Source organism: Lethenteron reissneri, chromosome 32 (assembly GCF_015708825.2).
Source record: "Lethenteron reissneri isolate LAM-NWPU_2019-01 chromosome 32, ASM1570882v1, whole genome shotgun sequence".
NCBI lineage: Eukaryota > Metazoa > Chordata > Hyperoartia > Petromyzontiformes > Petromyzontidae > Lethenteron > Lethenteron reissneri.
In genome coordinates this window covers 14818001-14845597 of record NC_083810.1, presented here as the reverse complement: position 1 = coordinate 14845597, position 27597 = coordinate 14818001, and the positions used below count along the sequence as shown (strand labels likewise).

The 27597-nt window shown below is 47.5% G+C and overlaps 1 protein-coding gene across 2 annotated transcripts; it reads right to left on the bottom strand.

The window, feature by feature from the left end:
• Nucleotides 1-508: 508 nt before the first annotated feature.
• On the bottom strand, nt 509-27465 carry HECTD3 (HECT domain E3 ubiquitin protein ligase 3). Of its 2 annotated transcripts, none has more exons than XM_061564107.1 (22): nt 27364-27465; nt 25528-25886; nt 22494-22633; nt 21619-21711; nt 20519-20654; nt 19784-19893; nt 17590-17703; nt 17223-17302; nt 16811-16973; nt 15590-15671; nt 14760-14945; nt 13843-13892; nt 12440-12504; nt 11216-11319; nt 10566-10682; nt 9423-9509; nt 8495-8704; nt 7390-7519; nt 6756-6827; nt 5653-5728; nt 4935-5006; nt 509-4293 (listed from the first exon to the last, which is right to left on the bottom strand). In XM_061564107.1, the coding sequence occupies exons 2-22, from the start codon at nt 25882-25884 to the stop codon at nt 4218-4220; spliced, it is 2520 nt and encodes an 839-aa protein (XP_061420091.1). In that variant the 5' UTR covers nt 25885-25886; nt 27364-27465; the 3' UTR covers nt 509-4217. The 2 variants fall into 2 exon arrangements, with proteins under 2 accessions (XP_061420091.1, XP_061420090.1); XM_061564106.1 differs by lacking the exon at nt 27364-27465 and adding an exon at nt 26944-27351.
• Between the last annotated feature and the right edge of the window lie 132 nt (nt 27466-27597).

The following is a 27597-nucleotide window of genomic DNA, read 5'->3' as shown; positions in this document are numbered from 1 at the left end:
GATACAATAAAGGCGAAAGCTTGTTTTTATTTTAGAATGCATTATCTTTCTTTCGTATTTTGAAATGTTTTTGGAAAGTAAAATGGCCAAAAAATGCAATTCATTTAGTTTAAAGAGTAAACGATGTTATTGTGCAACTAAAATACACAACTGTTAAAAAGGCACTTCATACATTCTCACCATAAAGAATAAGTACGGTACAAAATAAGGCTTTTTCACTTTCCAGTAATACTCGGATTTACGTCTCCCCCTTTAACGTCGTCCCTTGATCGATACCACTGCCCCATTTGCGTCGCCTCAACCCACACGGACGTCGCTGACAGCAGCGGCCCCTCCTTTCTCCTATTCGTCACTCCGCCCTTCGCCTCCACCTGCCCTCGACATCGCTTCGATTGAGGACGTCGTTTCGTAAACCGGGGTACTGCTGTATCAGCAATAAAAACACAATACTCAGAAATGTGCCCTAACCCAACTCGTCGGCATTCACAGGCAAGATGATTTGTAGTGGATTTTCAGGTTTGAGCCAGAACGACTCGATGCCCGATTTACAAATACGGGAGGCATCATCACAGGGATACACCACTGACCTCATCATCTGGCTCAACCACATGGATGTAAACTCATAGTTGTTGCTCTACATCAAAATCAGCCATACAAAGATGGGAGGTGGTGGTTTTGGCCATGTGGTAACGTATGATGTGACCTATCCAAAAAACACACTCAATCAAACCCCTACCTGTCTGCCCTATATTTGGTGCAGCTTGTCCTTTTAGGTTCAATGTATAAAACAGTATTAAAGTATTTACTTAAATGTAGAGAGCATTTAAAGTGGTGGATTTGTTTTTTGTAAGAGTGAAAATTGGCTTAATCTAAAACTACAAGCAGGTGCATAAACCAGAAACTAACAACAGCACCTGTGCAGTGACATGGAATGGATCACTATGGCGGGCAGCGCGGCTTGCTGGCCAGAAGGGGACCTGCTGCTGCTGTAACAGCCCTGGCAGGTCGGCAGGTCATGGAATAGGCGGGAGGAAGGGAAGTGGGGAGGAAAGTAAGTGGGGATAAGGTGACAGGGGGTACGTGAGAGGAAGCCCGATAACCTCGTGGTAGGTTCTGAAAGGGGGGTGTGGCCGAGGGCGGGGCGAGGCTGCGCTAGGGGGATAAAAGGGGGACCCCCGTAGGGGACTCGGGGTTGTTGGAGTGGAAGCCTGTGGGAGCTACGTCTTCGTCATCGTCTTCAGCGTTGTTGGTCAGGCAGCCTGTTGCTGTCCTGACCACGTGCAGTTATTCCCTGTGCTTGTGAGGAGGGCCTTAATAAACAGAGTGCCTCCCATTCTAGTGTCTGTGAGGTGCATCACTACACCTGCATGAACGTGACTAAGAAAACAAGTACCAGGAAAAACAACTATGGCAAGTCAAAACGTGTCCTTAAATAAGCACTGAGGTGGTGCTTATCTGCACTGATAACCCTGAGCCAGTGGTACAAATTACATATTTGCATTTCAATGATTAGTCTAGTTATATAAACAGTGGTTCCATACAATGCACTAAACAATACATCTGCAAAATAATAAGGGGACATTTGTTGTAGGGACATAACAGAACACAGCAGAATAAAACTACAGCAGCGATTGAAGAATGGCCCAGAATCGAAACTATCTAATAAAGAGGTGAACAAACGCAGGTGGTTAGAGGGCTTTCGGAAAACCTTAACTTGATAACAAGATATGTGCCTCGTGAAGAATGCTTTTGATCAGTCGACATCCCTTCATCGGCTTTTCCTGTCGTTTGATTGGATGTCATCTTTACCGTGAGCATAATTATTACGGGCTTTTAACGTAGTTTGTATTCTGTTTGGTGAGTGTAGTTATCAGATTTGATTTCGATGGAACTGACAAATTCTCGTGAGTATAGTTGTCCTTTTTTCATATTTGTTTTACAAAACTTGTTTTACAAAAGTTGAAAAGTGCACGAAGAAGCATGGATAGACGCATACTTAAAGTTAGAGTGAGAGAGAGGAACACATTTACAGACTTGATTAAAGCCGTGAAGCGAGTCGGGCTTGGGCAGGACATGTGATGGCGAGAAGGGACGATGGGTGATGGTGAAGGACATTGACAGAATCACAGCCAAGGAATGGAATGCGTCTGAGAGGACATCGACCGAGGAGATGGAGCGATGACATCAGCATCTGTGTAGGTGCTCGATGGATGTTTACATTGTAAGGTCAATGGGAGATGGCAGCGGCTTGGGGAGGCCTTCATCCGGCAGGGAATAGACCATGTCCGCTGATTTCTTACAAAGTGGTGCTACGATTAGCACGGTGGGCTGCGTACGGTGCGAAAGAAGTTCAACATACATACATTTAATCATCCTCAGAGGGATAATGGACTGAATTGACACCACAAACCGTAATTTTAACTCAGAATTGAGCAAAGTGCTATACTCAGATAGACATGGCTGGGTAATGGCTGAGACATATCGACCAAATCCACAGAAAGGTGAATGCCAAGAGTAGGACCCAGAGACGGAAAACGCTTCAGATGGACAATGGGGAAACGAACTGGACTAGAGAACAGGAAGCATCGTTTCAAAGTGAAAATGTAGAACAACAATAATTTACGATTGTTAATTGTTAAAACACCATAGCTTAAAATGTAAAACATCGGTAGACAATCTGCTCGTTGTCCAAGCACAAATGTAGACAGCCTCTCTATTGTGTCTGTTAAGAGTATCATGCCGCATTGCAACATGGCAATACCAATACACTGCAGTGTCATACATTAAACACAACTCACCTACGACAGCAAATACTAGATTTTAAGCTTGTTCACTATGGATATGTCTGGATGTGTGGAGGATGCAAGCAATGAATATTGGCACTTTAAAGTGACACATGTTGACATTTGCTTTGTGATTAACCTCAACATTCCACATTTTGCACTGACAATATTCAATAGAGCCTCCCACTGAACAATGCATCTGTCAAGAAATCAATTAACGAGAGAGAACAATATATAATGTCGGGTCTGTAAACTTCGTAGCTTCTTCCTCAAATGCAATAGCTTCTCATTTGAATGCTGCTTACATCACATTTACCACACGCTTGTGCTGGGATGGAGCGCTATCTCTGCAGCACAGGTTTTCTCTGGACACTCTTGCTTTTCTTCCTGGGGCACATGATTAATTAAAACTCTGTAATTAATTGCCCAAACATCCCAAGCAAGGCAAACAATCCCACTTAAAAAGAGCTTCGGGACTACGATGTGATTTTTCTGAGTAAAAACATGCAAGGCCTTAGTCACGTACGTTCAGGCGAGTCTCACGAGTGGCGATCAATGCGTCCACAAAGCGTCACGACTCTTCTGGAGATCACTGTCAATGAACTCTGACCCTGCTGGCCCAGGAAACCAGAAAGACCGAACTTGTCCAGTGGCCCTCACACACCCTCGGGGCCATAACCCCCCGTGAGGTACAATGCAGCCACTCCTTGACGACTCGCGTTCCAATCCTCTGCGTCGACGCAGCATTTCCACTTGCATTGAAACTTAATAGCACGACACGAGCTGTTGTGAATTCCTCCAAACATTGGTAAAAGCACAATGCCCTGAACACACCGACATTATGAAGGAGGAACCTCTCTTTCTCTGACCGGAAAGGTGTCAGACAATCGGAGTGGCGGAAGGAGGCATAAACAAGCAGGATGAAGATGCTAATGAAGATGATGGGATGCCATTAGAATCATCATCATGTCATCATGCTCATGATTCTGATGATGTTATTGTAGTTGATGATGTTGACGTAAATAATTAAGTGTAGTTGTTGATGATTATGTCAATCGTATATCCCGAAAGCTTCAATGTGTCGAGGCTTTTTTTCTCAGGAGCGTCCCTGAAGTGGGCGATGATTGGACACTTTCACAGGGAGTGCACGGCATGTGGGGGGGTGGGGGGGGAGCTCAAGAAATCTCACACATACCAGGGGATACCAGCGAGAGGTCTGCACCAATGGGTCCGAAATCCTTCCACTGCAAGTGAGCGATTGTTTAGGGGGATGATTATTTTTGGGGGGACTACAAAAGCAAAACGACGTTGATATTTTATCACCGTTTATTATACATTTTCTCATTGTGTTTATTTGGGAATTCGCTATATCGCAAGCGTATTTTCTCACGCATCTCTCTTGCAATTTTCCGGTGACACTGCAGTCCATCAGCGTTAGTGATCGGCGTCACGGTCCACGGTGGTGCAGTTATACATCGCAAAATGTAACTTCTCTTCACACACCTTTGCACTGAAACACAACGGTTGAGTTTGTTAACAGAAACCAAACATTATACTTTAATTATAACAAGACAAAGTGTCGTCACGCTCACATGAACACGGTCCGGTATTAATCTCCACTTCCTGTGATGGAAATGGCAGAGATGATAGAACGGCCAGCACGCTTTGCATCCACAAAGCACTGTACAGATGAATCACATTCACTCACTAGTGTTGAGATAAGACCAACAAAATGGAGACACACAAGAGCATCTCACGTCACTATGAGGTGGTCGCGCAGAATGACTCGCGCCGCATCAGGGATACCAACAGAGGCCCTAAAAATCGCTGGCTCAGTATCTTGAATATTCACACACGTTAGCATTCACTTATTTAGACAAACCCAATCCTTCACAAGCATATGTAACATTTTCTATTTTTAAAACCTCTGCCAAAGATGGGCACGGTAATGTGTGACATTGGCAAACCAAGTGAATGGACGCATTGTTTGACGAGCACCTGTGCTCTCTGCATGTGAAGCCGATGGCATTCCAAACGCACGATCTGGCTCGGTGCGTGCCGATCACATGCTGGCAGGATCCTAAGAGGATGATTATGGGTAAAGAGTGGGGGGGGGGGGATTACCGACGGGCGAGTGAGCAGCATCCTCACCTGGAGTAATTGGGAAGGATGAGCGTGTTGGAGCAAAGGGAAGTCTCGGGAAGAACGTCCGACTTATTTGAGCTGTGCAAACCAAGCAGCGGCATTAGTTCACCCGGGCTTCACTCGGTGTGTTTTGTGACAAGTAAATATCTTTCATTTGTCCAAATGAGTCGTCGGACTCAGTTCGGAAAATAAACAAGACGACAAGCAATGACAATTAATTCAATCACAATGTGGGTGAAATTTAAAATGCTATTATAAAAAGAGTAGTATGCCCATAACTAAATCACTTTCAATGGGCCTGACCCTTGTCAGATCTCAGAAGCTAAGCAGGTTGAGCTTGGTGCTTGCGATGGGCGACCACTGTGCACAAAATAAGGTGTCATCGGACTGCGGAGGACAGTGGAGCAAAATCCATTCTGGTACTGCACTTCTATGCTCCCACATCCAGGCACTCCGCCACCTTCATCAACACGTATTACCAACGTGGCAAAGTATGGTCAAATAACCCCCGGCAGCCCGCACAGCATGGGAAGCCCTCATCCAGCAGTGGAATGACAAAAGGGTTGTACATGTCTATGCATAAAAAATATTATATGAAATGTAAATTATGCATTCTGTATTCTCATAGCTTATGAGATAAGGTGAGCATTTTAACGCACTGGACTACAACCCAATAAATGTAACTCTCATCACGATTATTGTCAATCTATGAGCGCAAGCTTACCTCGATTGCATCACTTGAATTGTGATTGGGGGGCGACTTCTCCCTGTCACGAATCGTAGGAAGAGTCTACGATCCTCTGCCAGATGCACAAACACAAAGATCCCCCCCCCGTGTAGAGTTAACAGACTGTTGGGGCAAGTGCTGTTCGCGAGCCCCAGTGACGGCTGGCACGGCACACGGGGGGTGGGGAGCCAGTGCAATGGCCTGCCGCTTTTGTGTGTATGTTGAACTTCAATTTCCAAACAAAGCATTTACGTTGCAACCTTCTGAATTAGATTGTTCTAGCATATCCACAGGCATAGATCATCAGCTGGCGCAATGCATGTTGGACTTTAAAACAGCCCAAGGGAAGCCAAAGGTAATTATAAGCAGGAATCCATTACGTGTCTCACATATAATATATATACAAATAAATACACAGTTCATGAGCCTCTTGGCTTTCCAGACCAATAACATGAAGCAGAATTTGTTTAAGTGAGCAAACTCTGGATCAGTTTAGACCTCCTGGGTTCTCATCAGTCGAGTCAAGCCTGTTAAACATTCGCTGCCATGTTACCAGGAGCTATTGGCAAGAGCAAGCCATTTAAGTTATCGGATCTGGTTCAAGTATGCATGTTGTGTTTATTTTGCGCCGTACGTAGCTAACTGTGCTTATCAGAGGTGCGGGGGGGAAAGACTAACGACACGTAAAAATCTAGTTCTAAAGAAATGAGTTTTCAACCTAGGCAGAGTGTTCCAGTCGGCCGCAGAAGCGCATCTGAGTGCGCGCGATGCGGTGACCGTCTTTGTTCGATGGCTAGCCAAAAGCCGCATTGAGGATGATTCTTGTCCGAGTGGCGATGTTTATACATTGCACCAGATATTCATTTGAGGCCAAGTCAAACTAAGGGAAGCCCAGGGCTAGGTCAGATTATCGTCACTGGTGTTGGCCGTTAGCAGGAATTGAACTCGGTTTGAGCGTTGGAACGCTTGCAGAGAGTTGCTAACACAAGCCAGATGGTAACTAGAACAGGAGTCCTAGTTATCAGGGTTGGTCTGCCAACCCCGTTCTAAATTCTTCTCCTTAGAAGTTGACCGCCTGCTGCTAGGAAATAGGCTCTCACCATTGCTGAAGTTCGACAGCGCTTCGAAGAGGCACTTCAATCGGGCTTCGCCGTTATCCATAACGGAGGTAACTGCGCACGTACACAACAGGGTGAACACAACACAGGACGAACACCGCAGCAATCCACGTGACGACGATGTGTTTGTAAGTTCTGCACGTCCGCACACGTGCGTGTGCAAAGCACTCGTGCAAACATTATGAAGCGATGTGACAAGGGAAGGTTTGTGTTGGCGGTGAGAAAACTACGTTCTGGAGGCGAGTAAATGGCACCACAATCTCAGTTGCCCAGCGTTCGTTTCTGAGAAAAAGCTCCACAATGGAGTGTGGAAAGTACGGTAAGCGCGGTAAGTATAGTGAGCGGCACCTGTATAATACACACGTGCAAGTGAATTGTTAGGCCGATTACTTGCAGTTATGCGTGTATATCTGTGCCTCATCATACCTACGTGATCCGTGCAATTCAAAGTCATTGTCCCCATGCTCAAATGAATGTTACGCCGTGCTAATCTACACAGCCTGCCAGAAACAAGTGGTGAAAATTCCAGTCCGATGGCAGGGGTGGGGCAAAGTGCCCAACAGCCTCGCGGTGGCCGTGAGAATGTGCCGAGGGTGCAAGAAAGTCGTGGGCTCACTTGATCTCTTCAGAACATCCATGGTGATCTCGGCCTCTCCAGACACTATCCGCTCCATCTCTTGCCAAGTCAAGAGGTTGACAATTTGCTGAGGGACCACGGAAAATATTCCTTTCTTGATGGCCTCGACCTGCCGCAAACACGCCCGGTTAGATACGCAGACCGTCAGGATAAAGCGCCATTGGTGAAAACCTAACAGAGGAAGTATAAAACACCAGGAGGTGGTGTTACGAGGCTCGCGGATTTCCAGCCACCTTTGGCTCCACAGTGGTGTTGAAAAGCTCATTTTGGGTTGAGCGAGAGCAACACGGAACATGCAAGACAACACAACTGAGTCAGCACAAACAAGACGCAATGAGACGGACAAGAGAAGCGAACAGTGAAAACATAAAATCGAAACCAAATCGTTGCCCAATACTTTGACAATATAAATGTAAGGGATGTTGAATTGTCGCACGGCTACTGGTATTTTCCGTGTACTCTGGTTCCCTCCCACACGGTACTGATCCTGGGCCTTTAATCAACCTACGCAGTACAGTACTCCCTCGTTATTCACGAACTTTCTACGTGCAACTTTAGCGATCCTCAAGGCGTATCTGGAGCTCGACACGACTACCGCATCGAAAGTGATGAGACAGAATGTGATGCAAGAATGTCATGAGACATCAAGTGATGAGACAAAGTGATGAGAGAGAATGTGATCCGAATGTGTCTCTAGGAGTAGTAACGACATCGCAACCATCATCACTGTCATCAGCATTATCGCTAATGCATCCTTTGCTGCTACGCATCATAATTTGAAGAAAGTAAATTAATAAATAGTTATTTAAAATTTTAACGTACATTTTTATTAACTTTATGTTTATTTTGACCAATTTTTATTCGTGTTATAATTTTCATGTATTTAACAGCTTATTTATATATTTACTTAAGGTAATTCATTACAATCCATTACATTTTCAGAGGCCAATATCATCACCAGTAATGAACAACGGGGGAACGCCGTCCTACAATTCCCTTCGTCTACGGAGTCCGAGTGGGGGTGGCTGGCCGAGTCGGACCGCCGAGGTGGACCGCCGCGCCCTCCCGCCGCCGCCACCGTCACCTGCTGGCGGCTCTCGCAGAGTCGCGCCTCCTTCACGAGACGGGCGTAGCGCAGGCGGTCCCCGTGGTGGACGCGCAGCCCCGCGCCGCCCGGCACCAGCTCCACGGTGCGGCCGCTGCTCAGCGTCGTCGCGTACGTCAGCTCCTCGCCGAAGAGCTGCGCGAACGCCGCCTCGTCTGCCGCCTCCTCCAGCGAGCGCAGCGACCTCGCCTGGGGGGCGCGTGGCACGTGCCCGCGACACCGTGAGATTGTGCGCAAGTGCGCGTGCATCCATGCGTGTACGTAGGTGTCCGTGGGTGTTGTGTGTGGGGAGCGGTATTGTAGCGGTTAGAGATGCGTGATGAGTGAGAGAGTGGCACAAACTAGGGAAGAGGTGGGCTTATGCGGTACAGGAGGATGTGGAGCTGAGTGGACTTGCCAAAAACTGGTACCAGTGGTGTCAAGATCAGCCTCTGTGGAGGAGGTTTGTGAAGGACACTATTAGGCATCTAGAGCCGGTCACCTTCCAACGAGAAAGGCAGTAGAGCGACGCTGACAATAATGAAACGGTGAGGTGGGTGACTTAAACACGGAAAGTTGGCGCAGTGATGTGTGTGGGGAGAGGTGGCGTAGTAGTTACTGCACCACACTACGAATCCGGTAGCCAAAGCTCAATTCCCGGTCAAGGCTAACATCGGTGATGATTAATTATCTGAACCAGACCTGCACCCCGCCCTAACAAAAATAGGGTTGAGCTCAATGCAGAGTAATACTTGTAATATAATTTCCAAATAAACTTCATGTTCCCCTCCCCTTATACAAATTATGTAGGGGGTGAGAAGAGGTGCGGCAGGTGAATAATTTCCGCACCTCCGATTAACACGGTTGGCGACAAAAGAGGTTCAGCATATCTACTCGTACAAAGGGGTTGGTCGTTGGCTTTTCTCACCAGAGTCTCATCCACGGATCTGAAATCACTCCAAGTCACGGTCTCCCCGACGAGCTGCTTCCACACCAACGCCGGGAGGCACAGTATCTGCGCACACCGCAACAACAACAAATACCAAGACACGCACCACCCCTTGTGTCATCCACGACTCGGAGAGGGCCTCCCCAAACCACATCGGCCGTTGAGGTTATTTGACCATACTTCACCACGGTGGTCCGTTCAGATTGGTGAAAGCGAGGGGCATAGGATGTTCAAGAAGAGCGGCAGTGCTTTCATGAATGTTGCTGCACACCAACCAACTAACATAGTGGCAATAAGAAAGCAAGCCTCGCTTAATCGCTGCACGCTCTCACCTCATGCTGCAGTTCTAAAAGGTGATGAGTCGATCGCAGTACAACAAGTAGGTTCCTAACCTATGTGTAGGGATTTTTCAGCGATATTCCTTTATATGTGGGGCTTCCTTGTGTAGTTTTCCACAATTGTGCTGCAGAATCATTTGAGAATAGTCGAAACATTCTTGAGCCTTAATTGAGATTTTCTGAGATAAATATAACTGCATGATTGTAATTATAATTATAAGATAGACAGCCAAATTGACCAAAGTCTTTTTTTAAAGAGAAACCTGAAAGGGTAGGCATGTAACAATGTATCTGTGTTGAAATAATTGCGCACCGTACGTGGCCAACTGTGCTAAGCGGAGGGACAACAACAATGCGTCGATTCTTCAATCAAATTCGATTCTTATGCTTAGGATACGCGCATCAAAAACAACGCAAATCGATTTGAAATAAATGCTAATTAAAAGCAAGTTATGTTTTTCTCTCGTGTTACAGTGAGCGCCTCACAAATCCAAGGGTTGGGAGTTCAAATCTGGCGGTGGGTCGACTCAGCCCCCACTCACCCTCTGGGGGGGTTGAGGACCACTTGGTGGAGAAGTACACCGTGGTTCTTTTGGATGGACTCACCCCCACCATAGGAATGTGGAAATTCCAGCAATGGCTCAGCGTTGTAAACATAACACGAGCATCGCCTCAATGCTCATTTGCGCAGGAAGTCACTTGGCTAATGGGCTGAAGCAATTGTACAAATGAGATCACAACCGCGTGGATAAGTGCTCGTTCTCACGTGCGCAATACAAGTTACCAGGATGTTGGCGCCACGCAAGGCCGCTCCCATTATCTTTCCAATCCACGTGAACACGTGCAGGTCATGGCAGTCTGGGTTCGGCACATACACGCACGATTCCTGCCCTCCGGTACTCTGCGCGTAGAGACAAGGGAGCATACACAATTGGCGACTACATTAATATTCAATTAGACTACTGATCACACACCATAAAGGGTTCTGCATCAGTATAGTGGAGAACTAATATGAGTGCCCGGATTGATTTTGTCTGGGTCGGGCGGTGGGAGGGGATGTTTAAACGTAGCTTAATAATAAAATAACACAGCCCTTCATTCGTGTGTGCAAACGACGGTAAGTGCTCTGTTCAATTGTGGTTGTTAATTCTGTTGGGATTTTAGTATTTTTTCTATATTTGTGTGCGGCGCAATATCAACTAATAAACAACGACGGTGATTGTATGTGTGTATTTTTTACTCCTTTCACACTGTACGTAGCCAACCGTGCTACTCGGAGGTGCGGGAGGACAACAAACTAAACACAAAAAGCAGTTCTAAAGAAATACGTTTTAAATTGAGATAAAAAAACATAGCTCCAGTGGCTTGCTAATATCGAGTGCGTGGTAAGCAATAAAGGCAGAGCGGTGGAGAGAAAAAGAAACGTGCGCTCACCCGTCCCAGCATGCGCAGGAAGAATGGCACCGGAACGGGGCAGTAGGGGTCACTGGGGCACAGCTCCTCCGCGATGTCCGACAGACACTCGCGCTGCCCGCCACCTACACCGCAGCGGCGAGGTCACGTGGCGCCATGCAGCCAAGGCGGCAATATGTACGCACATGTGTATGTTGAGCTTCTTTCTCGCCGTACGTAGCCCACCGTGCCAATTGGAGGTGTGGGGCAGGGACGAAAAACTAAACACAAAAGCAGTTCTAAAAAAAATCAGTTTTGAATCTAGATTTAAAAGTGCATCGCTAATAGATTGTAATGACGGCCAGAGAAACGCATCCGAATGCGCCGGGCGATGCAATGAGCGTCTTGGTTCAAAAAAGCAAGTAGAGGACTCGCCCGCTGGTTTTGCTTGTACGTAGTTGGTCACATTGGCACAAAGTAACGTTGATGGCGATCGAACACGATGAGAACTACGGTGCAGTTCTTCAGGAACTGTTAGTAGTTTTGTAAAATGCACAAAAGGCCGAGTGCTTTTTGTACGTGTTTTTGTGTGTTGTTGGAAACGTAGAAATGGTTTAATTCCCTGCAGTTGCCTGCCAATTTTCAGCGAAGTCATTGCAAACATCTTGCAATGGTGTACACTGGATACTGTAAATGAAGTAGCTTCATAATTTACTAAGAGTGGGCTTGTGTATTCTGGTATCGCCAGGCCATGTTCGCATGTTTAAATAGACTCACAAACGAATTGTTTATGTTATTAACCTTTCCATTACGCAAATGGAGAAAAAGGGACAGCTCAGAGATGTGACCGAGATATCCGAATTTAACACGAATTTTATATCGCACAATTGATCAAATGTGACGATTTATTGCATGGAAGAAGTATATTGAACAAACTGTTTTTGAATGCATAAAAATGTTGTATACCATGTCCATATTTAACGACCACTTTTTTTACACATTTTCCTCGTAAATGTGATCACGAATATCAACGAGTTCTCACAAGCGCAATTATCAGACAACTGATGGACATTGCTACGGCACATCCCATAATCACTCATCGACGTTGTACGTCGCCATTCGCTGAGATCGTTACGCATTTAACTGAAGGTGGATTCAGAGGATTGGTTTCAGGGGGCTTCTTCCCACAAGCTTAGCCGGATCAATGCGGCATTCGGTGTGGCCAGGGAGAACTTCAATGGGTGCCGAAGTCACCCACCCACTCACCGGCATCATTCATTCCTTCCAGGGTGAAATCACACGACCACCACTGATTCTCCGAAGATTTCCACCTGTAAGTGAGAGGACGACGACGAACACCCTTAACACCAATTTGTGCATAGATCTCCATCAGCGATCGGCAGGTTATACGAGGAGATCTCCATCATCAATACACAGGTTATATCAGGCGAGAGCCCACAGAGGCCAAACGTTTATTTTCTAAGGGTAACCAGGGACACAAAGCAATTTAGTAAATGCTAGCAAAAGAAACGGTCAAAACATTAACATTATGACGTATTAAATAAACATTAAGCGACAAACATTCAACAGTTAGCGATATGTAAAGAATAAACATAATCAGAATCTTTATCCTGGAGAAATCTGATGAGCTATGAAGCTTTTTTCACAGATGTCCATAAGGGGTGAAGACCCCAGAGCCGGCCCAGGGCCACGCTGGCCGGACGATGTCGCCCGGCGGGCCTGGGAACGCCACTACTCAACATGCTGCTGTAGTGTATAGTGTAGTGTATAGTGTAGTGTATAGTGTAGTGTATAGTAGTGTAGTGTCATTTATTTGGAGGCAACAGCTGTTCATCTTATGCTAATACTAGTCCCTGTTATAAGACCATAGGATCGTCACAGCTGACTCGTGACCAGCAAGAGTCGTGAGCAACATCCCACGATTATTTAAACACTCGACTTTGTAGGAACAGCTCTGTGTGCTGATGTCACTGCTAACAATCTGACATTGCAGCAATCCGTTGAACTCCCACACGTGCCAGATGACATTTTTCCATCTGCACCACTTGCTGGTGGATTGCATCATGTGAGATGTATGTTGGACTTCTCTTGCACCGTACGTAGCTAACCGTGCTAATTGGAGGCGCGGGGGGAGGGGATAAACAAACTAGACGCAAAAATAAGTTTAAAACAAAATAGTTTTCAATCTTGATGATGATTTAAAAGAGCACAGCTCCAGTGGCTTCCTAATATCGGATGGAAGAGCGTTCCAGATGGACACAGAGGCGCATCTGAAAGTGTGTGATGTAGTGACCGTCTTTGTTCGATGGCAAGCCAAAAGCCGCCGTGAGGATGACCTGCACGGATAAAAACCGTTCAATACAAACGGCAAGCGGCGAAGGGCTTGCTGAAGGGATCTCTTCTACTTTTGGGTAAAGGATAAAGGAGGTAGAAAGATTAAAGTGCTGCTCAGGGACGTAAAGAAATGAAAAGGTAAGCACAAGATTCGAGCAGAGAACTTGAGCAAGCTGAGAACTCAACAATAATAGTAGTAATAGTAGTAGTAAGACACCATTACTCTTAGAATTATTGGAATTAGTACTCTTGTTATAAGCACACAAAGTATCACAGGCCAATAAAAAGGCTGTGTGGTCACAAACATGCCTCACCTGTAATCCAGAAACTCCTTCTGCTCATACTCCTGCAGGCCCCGGTACACCTGCACAGACACAGCGCGGGGGTGAGCGTTAGAGCCGGCGCTGCCGGTCCTCCGAGGGGTTGCTTCCCAGAAGCAGGTCTCAGTCCAAAGCAACATCGACTCCCACGTCAATCCAGCAATGGGCAGTGCTTACCTCCATTGGTAGTGCCATCATCAGTATTATTACTACTTCGCACGTTAACCCAGGAAGGCATCGCCGAGTCCCAAGGCTCTTGTTCGGGAGGGTCCTGCCAAGTTTTCGCAGTCAGGGACAATCCTGCCATGTGTAATCCCAATTGAGTAAGTTGGAGGTAATGTTTTAGCATTGGTGTGGTCAATACCACATTTAGAAACATGCATTCACATTATTTGGCTGCTACTATAAATTCCCACATGTAATGATATACGGCACTTTGATGAGCTATCAAGTGTGCCCAGGTCGTCTCTGAAAAAGCGAATATCTCAGTGGACTTTACCTGGTCAACTAAAAGTTTAATTTGAATAGGATCAAAGAAAACGAAAAGGGTTTACACACCCACATAAAAACCCATCCATCTCATACCAGTGCTTATCTGTCCCATGTTCTTTAATACTACAGGGAAGCCCGAGTCTGAAACATATTAAATTCTTCCTAGAAAGTATTAGATTTGTATGCTCGGCCAATTCCTTTTCAAGGAATGTTTTGAATGTGGTAACACTCAACAAAAAACCACGGGTACAGGTCGTGACCCTACTGCTGTACTGCCACCTCCTGAAACCACCCACAACCCAGTGGATGTGGCAGGCCGACAGAACGTACAAAAAACCCGCTTCATCCCTCAACCCCGCTGCTAATGTGTGGGATCCACAGTGCATCTTCCGCCACAGTCGGTCCCCGCTTCCTGTCACCTGCGCGACCACCGAGTTCCTGTAGTGCGGGTCGGCGTGCGGGTTCTTGCGGTGTCGCAGGGCCGCGGTGCGGTCCACGGTGATGTGGGCCGTCGTGTTGGTCGTTGACAACGGCAAGTTCCGCGTCAGCGCCGAGTCGATGAACATGTCGCGCTCGCTCGAGAGCGCCAGCAGGTTCTTCACGCTCTGCACACACGTTTCATTCCTTCGTATTTTATTGAACCATCTTGTCTATCGTCGTCATCATCGCAATCATCATCATCATCGACCATGACATCTCGAATGTCGATGAACTTGTAAGGCTCCCTCGAGAGGGCCAGCACGTGCTTCACGCTCTGTACACACCTATCATTCCTTCGTATTATATTAAACTGTCTTATCTATCGTCGTAATCATCATCGATCACGATCTATTAAATGCTGTCTGAAGGGCTCCCCCACGGCATCGCCATCCCACACGATCCGTCGTCTTGCCCACGCACGCGAGGTCTCAACGCTTCATCTTGCCTACCCCGTCTTGTCTACTGCCTTAACTAAACGGTTATTTCAAAGGTTAAAATCAGTCACCAGCAATCACTGTCATGCGAGTTTTATAGACCAACCGATGTAGGCGATCTGCCCAGTTGAGGATGGCAAAGAGAAAGCGCCGCAATTATTTTTGCCGTGTTACCGTTTGAGAACCCGAATGTGGAGCGTGGAGTTTCAAGGTAAGCAGGGGGGCGATATGGGATGGAGAAAACTTGGGCTACAGGTCTGCCCTCGTGCACGGAACTTTATAACACAGAGTGTATTTAGTTTGTAAGATGCCTGAAAGATGAACTTGAGGATTACCTGAAAATCTGAAAAGCTTCCATTGCTATATTCCCAACTTGGAAGCACATATGGCATCACCTCTTCAAAAAGATCCACGAACCTGAGGATGCAAGAGTGGAAAGCAACATCCGAACACAACACAAACGTGTAAGCTTGTTTCGGTATTATTGACAACGTCTAACTTCTTTGGAATGCAACAGACTCAACAACACCGTTACTAGTCAACTCTAAATAAGGGTAAACAAGTGGAATATATGGGGATGACAGTATTGAGGTATGCATGAATACAAGTATTTATAAGTTTTCTTTACCCCCAGTTTATTTTGATTTTCCCCCATCACATGGCCGAACCAACATCCTTGCTTCACAGCACTGCCACCTCCCATGTTCTGGCCCAGGCCTTCTTGTCTGGCTCTGTGAATCCTGTGGAATGTGTTGGTACTGTGCCCTGCTACCTTGCTGAACTCCAGTGTCTCTGGGCTTCCCCGAGACTCAATGGGACTTGGTAGTGCTCGCTGGGAATTGATGTTGGATCCTGACGCCGAACCCTAATTTCCACTGAGACCCGTCGGTTCCGGACTTCTGCAAGTCGGCTACCACTGGAGCCCCCTCTGGGACTCGGCATCACGTTGGTTTTTGGTCGTGCGCTCCGTTGCCCTGCCTCTCTCTCGTGAATCCCAACTCTCATCCTCGCCTCGTCCCCTCTAATGAGATGTTAACTCCCTCGCCTGGTATGCAGGAGGTCGTGAGTTTGATCCCGATCCTGACACATTTATATTTGGAGTTTGCATGTCTCTCTCCCCGTGGTCGCGTGAATTTTTCTCCAGGTCCTGTGGTTTCCTCCCCCGCTCCCTTTTAGAATCAACAAGCATTTAGAGTATTTGATTGCTATAAATTTCCACATAAGCCACTTTGTTGAGCGATTATTTGTGGCCAGGTCGTTGCTGAAAAAGAGCTATATAGCTCAGTGGGCCTTACCTGGTAAAATACTAAATGGTTGAATAGTTTAGTTGAATAGATGTCCCCATGTTTTTGTTTCTTGCTTTACTGGTTTTGTCCCCGGCTTTGTTCAGCCTTCTGAGATGCTGTTGAATTTGGATGCCCAATGACTGGAAACTATCGTAGTTGTTTCTATAATCGGTTGTACGGTTTTTACCGAGTTAAACCCATCACCATTGAGGTGCCTGATGTACAGCGATGGCCGAGTGAGTGACGGTGGTTGTTTGATGGCAGTGGCACCTGTAGATTGCGATCGAGCGCTGGCACAAGAAGTCGGGGCTGAACCGCGCAAGCCGAGGGAACAGCGCCAACCGTGGCGGCTCAAATGCGGACAAGCTCATTGGAGGAAGAGGGATGAATGAGCACTTCATCTGCAGAGTGTTGATCTGGATGTTGTTGAATCCTGCAAAATTGCCACAAAAGAAAAAAATAAATCACCTGTACCCAGTTATACATTGTTGTCTTTTCCCCCAGTTTTAACTTTGCTTGCAATGTATGCTCAAAGGCGTTATGTTGACCAGATCCTCCCTAAACTGTGGTCACAATGTCTCTGCTTGCATTGTGGGTTTGTATCAAGCCCTATGGAGGCCGAAGCTGCCATGTTGAATTTGGCCACGCCAAAGAGGAAAGGTAACGATGCTGAATAACTCACGCGAGCTGCTCTGCAGGTGGATCTTCACGAGGGGGTAGTGCACGCACGCGTTCGCAAGCAGGCACACGTCTCTGGCGTCACTGCAGAGGAAGGAGAGGCAAGAGTCGACGAAGGGAACGAGCTGACACATCCACTCACGGCACTGCGACGCCGCCGCCGAGGGACTGCACGCGCCGGTCGCTGTGACACAATCACTAAATATGGCAAACAGTTTAAAAAGCAGCTAAACTCACGATTCTAACTTGTTGCAGAAAAGAATCGATTAAAATGTACGAAGTTAACTACGCTGCCTTAAGCTAATGAAATGTACACATTCGGCGACGTTATGGACGGTGTGCTCTGCCAAATTGGCGCGACCGCGGCTCACTTGGCGATGGCGACGTGGTTGACCTCCTTGAGGGAGTCCATCGTCTCTCCGCCGAGCACCGTCACCTGTCCCACCCTGTTGTCGTCGTTCGTCAGGTGCCTGAGGAACATCTTCCTGTGCAAACACGCCGTGCAAACACGCCGCAAATTACGCACCTCCGCGACGCGACACAATGGGCTCCCGTCAAGCAGGTTCGATGGTTACGTAAGTAATGCAATACACTCAGTGGATAGATGAGAATGAACGTGTCTTTATAAAAAGGTTAACCTTGCTTGATAGAGAGCTTTATAACTCGCGTTGGAGAGAACGTTTCATAAACGTGTGTGTTGCGGGGGGGGGGGGGGGGGATTTGGGGGGTAGACTCAATGAGTACCTGGTGCGGTCTGTAAATAGCAGCACCGGGGAGACAGTGGCAGCCGAAGGTGGTGCTGACCATCCCCCTCCCCACCCGTGCTGTGTCAGCCTTCATAGGTGCTCCCTAACAGCACTTGCCCAAACAGTTTGTTAAGGCTATATAGGAGTCTTTGTCTTTGCGATGGAGCGGTGGTGCAGCTGTTAGCGCGCCGCACTACGAACCCGGCGACCCGAGTTCCTGGATCAATAAACAACACCGGTGCCTACAAACAAATCACCCCCGGCGAGCCCGATCTCGAGGACACTCGCTTGGGTGACTTCCGAAGCTTCCCAGGCGTTGGTGTTGCGCTGCTATGGCAAGGGCTGTGCGCTACCAGTAGACAGCAGTGCAATAATGGGTAATGTTTAATGATTCAGTGCGATTGTTTACCCTTAAATGCATCACCGAGTCTCATGACACATCTTCAGGACGGTCCCACTAAATGTTTTTGGAGTAAGAGGCGACGATTGCTTTGTATATTATTCCAAACGAGTAAATTTCCGGTACGCGCAATGGCCTACTCTTGAGAATGACATCACAGGTTCCTTAACTTCCGCTGTGAAGGAGACGCCGTGTTTTTATTTTTGTTAACTCACCCACAGCAATTTGATCCAGATTTGGTAGAGTCACTGCATTGAGTGTGCCTGTGGAATGAATCCATCAGGGGCTCTGCGTGCGCTACCTTCCGCACGCATTTTATTTCTCTGGGTACTATGGGGTTACTGCTGAAAGCCAAACGCTCATTCCTAGAAATGGTCATAAATGATCATCAGCACAAGGGGCAGGTGGTATCTGTCCCTGTCCTCGGCTTCAGTGGGGAAACAAAAGCAGCTAGGCATGGTACTGAACCGTTAAGTGCCGTGCCGGCATTCATTGGTACAGCTGTACAGGCGATCTTTATGTATTTGCATGTGCGTACTGGCTGAATCCACCAGGTGGCATGACTGCATTAAAAATAAGGCACAAAAGTTTCCAAAACTCGGTATCTTCCACAAAACATAGCGTTGATCCTAAGGGAACATTATTTCAGTGCCATGGTTAAACGTTGATGTTAATTTTGCTAATTAATAACTCCCATAGTCGGTGAACAGCCCTGGAGCACGACAATACAGAACCTATTTCTGGATCTATTGATTTGGCAACCTTTTACTGGTAGGAACCACCTGGTTCCAGCAGCCCTCAGGGGATTATTGTGTCCGTCCGTCGTGCATCCAAAAATGGGAGGAGTGGGGCTGGGTGGAAAGGGGAGGGTGGGGAGGAGCTGGGTGGGGAGGGGAGGGTGGGGAGGGGCTGGGTGGGGAGGGTGGGGCTGGGTGGGGGGTGGGAGGGGTGAGGCTGGGTGGGGAGGGGAGGGTGGGGCTGGGTGGGGGGTGGGAGGGGAGGGTCTGGTCACCCCGTGGTGCCCTTATGAATCTCAAAGTTTAACCTACTCACGCCGGCTTGTGCCCGCCCTCACAGTTGGCCATATTTGCGGAATACACCACGCCGCCGTTGACCCTGGCCATTGACCGAGCAACCCAACGTTCCTACCAGCTCTCTCCGCAGGAATGTGTACTCAACACTACACAATCATCCTTTTTCAGAAATGTTGTATTGAACATTTAACAGTTACGTATTCGATGATTTTGGAGTGCTTATTCCTGTTATGCTTGTTTTATCCAGGAAAGCATTAGGAAAACATTCCCCTGGAATTGGTTACCGGTTCCTGCCTTTCAGAACCGCTAATCGCTCCTGAAACCGGATATCGGTTTACCGGTTGGCATGTGACATGTACTTGTTTTTGGGAGCGCATCCCCTTACTGAATGATGGCACCAGGCTTCATGTGCAAGCACAACCACGCCTCAGAATTGTCCGTTGCCCAATACGTTGCCGGGTCATCATCTGTGATGTTCTTAACCGGGTTCTTGCTCTGTGGGGACAATAACAAAGAGGCCTCTGCGTTATTCGTTATCAAAGACTCTGGCATATGGATCGGAGGCAGACGACGGAAAGAAAATGGAACTATACTGCGACAGGAGGAGGAGGAAACCGTGGATTGGAAGAGGCGCAATTTAGGGACATCGAATTTACTGTTAGGACAAGTGGGCCCGTGCAGGGTGCATCGCGAGCAAAGAGGAAATGCCTAAGAGGACGTTGCCTGCAGAGAAGGAGTTATGAAATGAGATTCGATGGAGGAGCGAGACGGACTCTTTAATTACCAGACTCTGACAGATGTTGATGGCTTGTGGAAGCATTCATCCAGCAGTGGATGGGTCATAGCTGATGATGATGAGTTACAATGGGTAGGGTGATATTTTTAAACTATTTTCGATGTAAACATTACGCAACTTTGCTTCAATAAAGGGCATAAAACAACTCGGAATAACATCTGTTTAGTCTTTAAAATATCCTGATCTAAAAAAACCAGTTTTATGGCACGGTTTGTGACATCATTCATAAACAATCTCATTCAACATTACATTTAACAGAATCAGCCAACATCTCTTAACATGGAATCCTCGATGACTAACGCGTTCCCAGAAATATTTACTCACTGGCTTGTGCGAGGCGTCAATCTTCTTCACGTATAATTTAGCATTGTCGAGATTTTCTGACTCTTTCTTGGAAAAACTGAGCAGAAATTGAGCCAGATCTTCATCGCACTGCAGGTTCCAGCCTTTCGGAGCCAACCTGTTGGAAAACAAAGGCGAGTACACGCAGTGCCAGACACAACACGGGAGAGCGAGAGCGGGTCCACGTGGGGAGGTCTGCTCTTGGGTGGACCCTAACTCGCCTTACAAAGACGCACACTTTCGTCACTTTATTAATTTAGGGCACCTGTCGACATAGAAGGGCCAGAGCAGCACAATGAGAAATGGATGAAAATTAAATGCAAGTGGCGGACAGTATTATGTTACGCTGAGAGACGCACAATGGAAAGGTTGCGAATTCAAATCCTGGATGGGGGTTCACGCAGCCCATCAATCCCAATGGGTTGATAAAGTGAGTACCACTTTGTGGGGAAGTCAACAATGATTGTGCATTGGATAAACTTGCCCCTGCCACAGGAATGTGGAATTTCCACCACTGGCTAAAAGCTGTAGGCAGGAGTTGAGCACCGCCTCAATGCTCATTTGAGCTTGAACTCCCTTTGACTTTCACTGTATGCACCCTGAAATCAGCGTTGATTACATAGCAATAAAACCAAAATGTTTCATTCGTGTGGTCAAAATAAGTCGAATGAAGTGAAAAAACAAACTCAAAGGATTTTTGTTGTTGCTGTGTTATTGGTAACGAGGCCGAGGATCATCAACTCGCTCAAATCGAGCACCTGGATTCACCACAGGTGGCTGGCAAAATTCACAACCAGAATCCCATTGGGGGTCGGCTTGCTGCTTAGGCACGGGATGCATTAGCCTCCCTGAACCACCCAGATACTCGTCTCAATCTCTTGGAGAGAATAAAAAAAATAAACCCAAAAAGAATACAATTACTCAAGCGCCAACAACATACGGAGCGTGAAGCGTGGGCTGACTCGGTAACAGACAGAACCCACGGTGACGACAGCCGTGGTTCGATAAGCCGAGCGGCTATGCTTGAGCCGCCACAGGTATTAATTTGTGTTCCTCAGGGGTCTGCAAGAGATATCCCTCACCTCATTTTCTCCACAGCGGCACTGTCACAGATGGCTAGGGGAGGTCTGCACCCCTGCTGCAGGCAATAACTGACATCCACGGCTCGCTTCCAACTAAAGTTAGGGGTGGGGTTGGGTGGGGGTAAATAACACAATTGCCTTACAACGACGCCAAAAGACATCGTAATACGAACCCGGCAGGGTCTGGCAACAACGCACAGCTCAACGTACAACCGAGATAAAGAGTGTTGGACGCTTACGTGAGCCCGCAGCATTCAGAGGTCAAATCCTTTACGTAAATACCCACGGCTCGATGTGCCTCATCACCGCGGTCGACCGTTCATCGCTTGACGTGGAAGTCGAGGCGTATTTTTACAGAATGGCAAGATGTACGAAAGTGGCAGTGCTTAGGTCATTACATCAGGCAACTCAATCGCGGGTGGCATTCAGTCTTTAAAAGTAATCATCAACAAATATCGATCAGCAATACGCTGTAGTGTGTGCCGCATGGGCAGGTTGTTTAAGTGGCATAAGGTCGGACGATCTCCCGGACGCACAAAAATATGCCACCAGTATAAACGTGTTTGAATACTCAATTATAACGCACTCGCACACCATTTACAACTGTTACAGCTAGAATACGTGCCATGCGAGTCGGTTATGTATTTATAAACGCGTCTGACTGGGTGCAATGTTCATTGTTTATAAACGGCACACTGTATATCTATCGATTGAAAACGTTTGCATGCGCGCCGTCGCGTGCTCGCTATGTACGCGTCAATCGACATCCTAGACAGTCCCACGCAAAAAGAGATGCTCCAACTCAAGTGGGTTTTCCCGGTGTGAAACATTTTAAGAAAAACTAAATGAATGATACACTGAGCTCATGGTCTCACCTGCTCTGCTCGTTGTCCTTGCCGTCATTGCTCTTGCCGAGTGGAACTGGGACGAATGCCATCCTATGATCCTCAGGACGATAGAGGAGAACCCAGCCCTCCTCCATGTCACTCGGACAGCCGAGTTTTCCGAGCTCCGGCTGAAAACAAAACATGGCCGTGACGAAGAGGGCACGCACATCGAGCGTTGAGGGAACAGCGGCAACAGGCGATTGAATGTTGAACACTGTGAAAGTGATGGCGTCATCGCTAACAGAGGAGATTGATGAAAACAAATTATAGGTCGACTGAGATTGGTCTTCGTTTCTAAAATTATCCACGTATTATTTCAGTGGGGTATCTGTATATCAATCACCCTGTATAATGGACGTGAAAAGACCATACAGCAATTTTTAATATCAACCAGTCCATACAGAGCTCATTTTGAAAATTATTAATTCAAATAGAAACTGTCAACTCCAAGACTAACTTCCCCATTGAGATGACCATCACAGTTCCACAAACCCCTCAACAATGCACCCTGCTGATCCTCCTCTTGTATCTGCTGAATTTGGCATTGTTCTCTGTGCATAGCGAGTCAGCAGAAACATAACGTACCTCCAGTTGTGCTGTCACAAGCCGCCTAAACCTTGCTTTGGAATAATTTCCAAGAAAATTACTCTGTACATTTTACCAAAGATATTTTCACCGTTCAACGGTTGTTTTGTTACTCGCGTGTAGCCTTCATGAACTTTGGCAAGTAGGAACATAAAATAACAAAATAAAATAAAAACATCATGCTCTGAGGCCGTGGAGGCAAGTTTCACAGCTGGGTTAAGGGCCACGTGTTTCAGGAAAACATAAACCGATTATCAAAACACAGACAGCCCTCGAGGCACACCGCTCATTCTAGGATAACATCGGTGTCAGAATAATTTTTAAGAGTTATCCTTTGGTCACGGTACAAAAAAAGGGAAACTAATCAAATGGCATGCTCTGAAGATGGTTGCCCGTCACATGTCTTGTTTACGTGCGAACGTCTACATGTTTTTACAAAAATGTTGCATGTGTGATCCAATCTTAAAACAGAGGCACATGCGCTGAAACGTACGTGACATTTTTTAATCAAAGTTTTTCTAACTCAGGAAATTCTCAACTGAACACACGGATTCTTTGTCAGTAGGGGCCTGTCAGAGGATCTGCGTGGCCAATTCCCTTGCAAATATTTATGCACGAGGTTTTTTGCGTATGCACATGTGGGTTTTCTCTGGATACATCACTTTTCCTCCCACGTGCAAAAAATATTTATTTAGGAATTGATAAAATAATCCCTGGAATCTCCTTCAAGAAATTTGAGACCAAGCGAGGCATTCATTTAAAAAGGATTGCAGGATATCACTCTGGTGAAAATGTTGGCACACTGGACAATCCAGGGTACTCCGGTCAGAATTGATCTCTCAGCATGGCAGTTGAAAGAGTGGGCACGTTTTTTAAAATCCCTCCACCTATATAGACCAAGCAGTGTAAATGGGTACACCGCAGTCATTGAACCTTTTCCCGTTCCGTGACGTCTGCAAGTTGCAGCGTGGGGTCCCGTTCACCGCTGAATCTCGGAATGCCCCAGTGGCTCAGCTTTAATTTTATTTAGAGAGGCGTAGCACTGGTGTTTTTAGATACATTGTACTCACCCCAAAGAACCATAGCCACACAACCGCACTCGATGATAGCTGGCACCAAACTGTGCCACACGCCTCCCGCATGGCCTCGTCGGAGCCTCGGTACCGATAAAATTATTTTATGTCATCGGAATTGAATCGGCAAAAAAACTGATGACGTACATGTACATCATGGGAATCGGAAAGGGTTAAGAAGGTGGTCTGTGGTTGGGTAAAGTGTGGGTCCTCCCAACTCTTCGAAGACGTCTGGCCAGAGTGGAAGAGAACAAAGCACCTTCTGGAGGGGCTCTCTTTAGTGGAGGCCCTTCTGAGAGGTGTGGCGTGAGCCAGCGACTGCAGGGCTGCACGTTCACATATTCATACTATCTTGATCATTACTACTTTCAGAAATGCTCATGCTGGCCCAGGGTAGCCAATGAAAATGAGCACCAGCCTACTGCTTGCTGAAACATTGAGCCACCGGTTTAAAAAAAACTATTTGCCCAATTATATTCCCATTGTGCATGACAAGTAAGCAGGCACATCACTTCACGTCAGAGAAAAGTCTCTGGGGAGGTGGATGAAAGTAAAATGGTCTTTCAAGACCTCTCATCCACACTAATCAGCAGCGCTCCTCACATGGCAACCAAACCAAAATGAAGTACTCCCCAGGGCTGGATGTACGGCGAATTAAACTCGAAATGTCACATTCTTTGGTGCATTCATTGCTCATCAGTTTGCTACACTTCAGAACTCAGTTTAATTACTTGGGTGTATCCCCGGATCTAAAACCATCCATGACCTCAGTGGTGCTGCTGCTGCAGTGCTCTGACACGGTATTCGCATTCCAAGTCAGCTAGCCATCTCGAAACACCAACTCGTATTGAATGCTTTTCAATTCATGTTAAAAGTGTAGCATTAACTTATATCCATCAGTCCGTCTGTCTGTGTGGAACATGGGTGGGGTCACGCTGACTCTTGTGCGCATGAGTCAAAATAAATTGAACTTTACAAAAAAATGGTGTTGCTATTAGGGACTTCACCTGCAGAAAATTTCCCAAATTGATCAAAAGGTTGCTCAAAACTGAGACACTCAAGGGCGTAAATGTCCAAAGATGCCAATGAGTCTCATCGTATTTATAGAGCGTCTTCAGCAAGGTGTTAAACAATTAACTGTTTTTACAGCACAAGTGCAATGAGATGAGTTGATGAGGATGGTATTTCATGAATATTTCATGAAGTTGATGAGGATGGTATTTCATGAATATGATGATGATGTGTGAAATAAACGATCGCAGCAACCTTTCGGCTCCCATGCCTCCGATTAAATACGTACAAAGCCTAGCGCACGTCGGAAAGCGTTTCAAGAATCCACGTACGTCCTCGTTTTAAATTCTCACCTGCAACACCTTGGCCCACGCGCCCGTCCCATCACAGTACAGCTCGCCGCTCGCTCTCACCAAAGCCCCCTCGCTCATTGCCAGGGGGACCACCATGCGAGGTGGAGGTGTTGCCGGGGCCTGAGAGCCCGGTCCAGGACGGTCCCACACGCCGTCTCCAGGCAACGGGGAGCTGCGTTGAGGTCCCTCGGAGTCGGGAGGGCCTGCGGAGTCGCCCTGACGCACACTCATGTAGACCACCTCCCTCGGTACGTAGCAGAGCGCTTCTGGCAGCGGCAGGCCATCTCTGAAGCACCGGACGCTCTCCAGGATACACCGGATCCTGGCCAGCCTCACACGGACCTTGCCCGACAGCATTTCTGCAGAGGCCACGGGCCGGTGGGAGTGGCAATTACCAACAAACGCAGCAGCAGCAGCACCAAGGGACACAGAGAAGCAACGCGACACAGAGAGGCTTAAAGCCCAACGCCAAGTTCACGAGGTGTGTGAACTATCTACCCAACTAGCACGCAGGAGTTGGCAGCCGCTACGACTTCATGGACTTTAGTCTAACCTCCTCGATCTTGTCCTTAAGTTCCTTGAGCTGAGACAATGATCCATACATGATTTTAGAAACAATAACTGCTGCGTTTAACGCTTGCACCAATGACCGTTTAATTTGTTTGGCGATTCATATTCTTGGTTCTTTCGGTAAAGTCACGTAGAAGGGAAACAATTAAATAATACAAATATAAAACAATACAATTCTCAAGACGTTTCGACTGCAACACAAGCAATTATCATCAGGTGTGAAAAACACAGCAAGAACATTTGTTTGGCGATGTTGGGTGGTGACGGGGCTTCAAAGTAAACATGGGACGCTGGGCCAACGTTGGTCCAATGGTTCCAACCACATGCCAACGTTGACTCAACGTTGCATCTGGCTTACGACACAAGATTTGACCAAACCCAAGAATGACGTGGCCAAACCCAAAAATAAATTGTGAATCACGTACCAAACTTTTAGTCAAACGCTCATGCCGAAATATGGAGGTAATGTTGTCATTTGCTGCCCTGTGCCAGTAGTGGAAAATCCACATTGCCATGGCAGGGGCCACAGGCAGTTCGTAGTGAACCACTGCTAATCATAGCCTCTAAAGTAAAACAAGTCCATGCAAAAGAATCATGGAATGTCATCGCAATGCGGTGTCTCCTGCTAACGAATCCAGAAACTCAGCGAGGATTCCCAACACGACAATCCAGGCTGTCCTCTGGTAGGGGTATCCTCGACCCCGTCACAGTAATGCGGAATTTCCACCGCTGGCTCAAGGGGGCCCAAGGGAGAGATTATGCACAGACCCCATCGCACTCGCTGCAGCAGCAGCAGCAGCAGCACAAGTCTTTAATGTATAAACATTTCAATGCGTGTCGACCTACTTGTAGAGACTCGATGATGTCACCGCCACGGCAAAGACAAAATAGTGTGCGTCTCGTCAACGCTGTCGCGATGTACGAGCCGCCACCACGGGTCGCCTGCCGGCCGGGGGCAGCGCGCTAATGTTGCTTGCGAGCTCCAAGCGCCTTCTGCGCTTCCTGCTCGGCCCGAGAGGCGGCAGCGGGCCCTCCCACCGAGGCGTCGTCACCACCGCCCATCCCAATCGTCAGGGACATCATCATCATCATCACTCGCTCGCTCATCCCCCCCCTGCACCCGCATCCCGTGTGGCACGCTCGGCCCGCGCAGAGTGGCCAGGCGCGACCGCGGCGGCCACCGCGCGGCCTCAGCACCGCGGCGCGGGTCACGCTCCGCGATGGGGATTCAGTCGCGTGGCGAGTGGCCGCGACTTTGGCTCTTACCCCTCGTGCTGCAGTGGGACGGTCCTGGGCGGACGTCAGCGCTGACGGTGGTTTTTTAAATCCCAGTTCGCAAAGGCGACGCGGAGTTGGGCGAGATTATTTATATATGTGAATGTGTTGCGTGTGTTGCGTCGGTTCTGGCCCACTGGCGACCCCAGTGGGCGAGTGGCGGGATTGGCGTCTTGGTTGAGACGCTTTGCTGGTTGCTGAGATCATTGATTTTGGCCGCGATGC

Excerpts from the sequence above, each read along its gene's own strand:
- HECTD3 (XM_061564107.1), bottom strand. The coding sequence starts at position 25,884 with ATGCTGTCGGGCAAGGTCCGTGTGAGGCTGGCCAGGATCCGGTGTATC. Across the intron at positions 22,634-25,527 it reads CGTGGGCCAAGGTGTTGCAG|CCGGAGCTCGGAAAACTCGG; the intron begins GTGAGAATTTAA and ends TTTTGTTTTCAG. Across the intron at positions 7,520-8,494 it reads TCTGCGAGAGCCGCCAGCAG|GTCGAGGCCATCAAGAAAGG; the intron begins GTGACGGTGGCG and ends TGTTTGCGGCAG.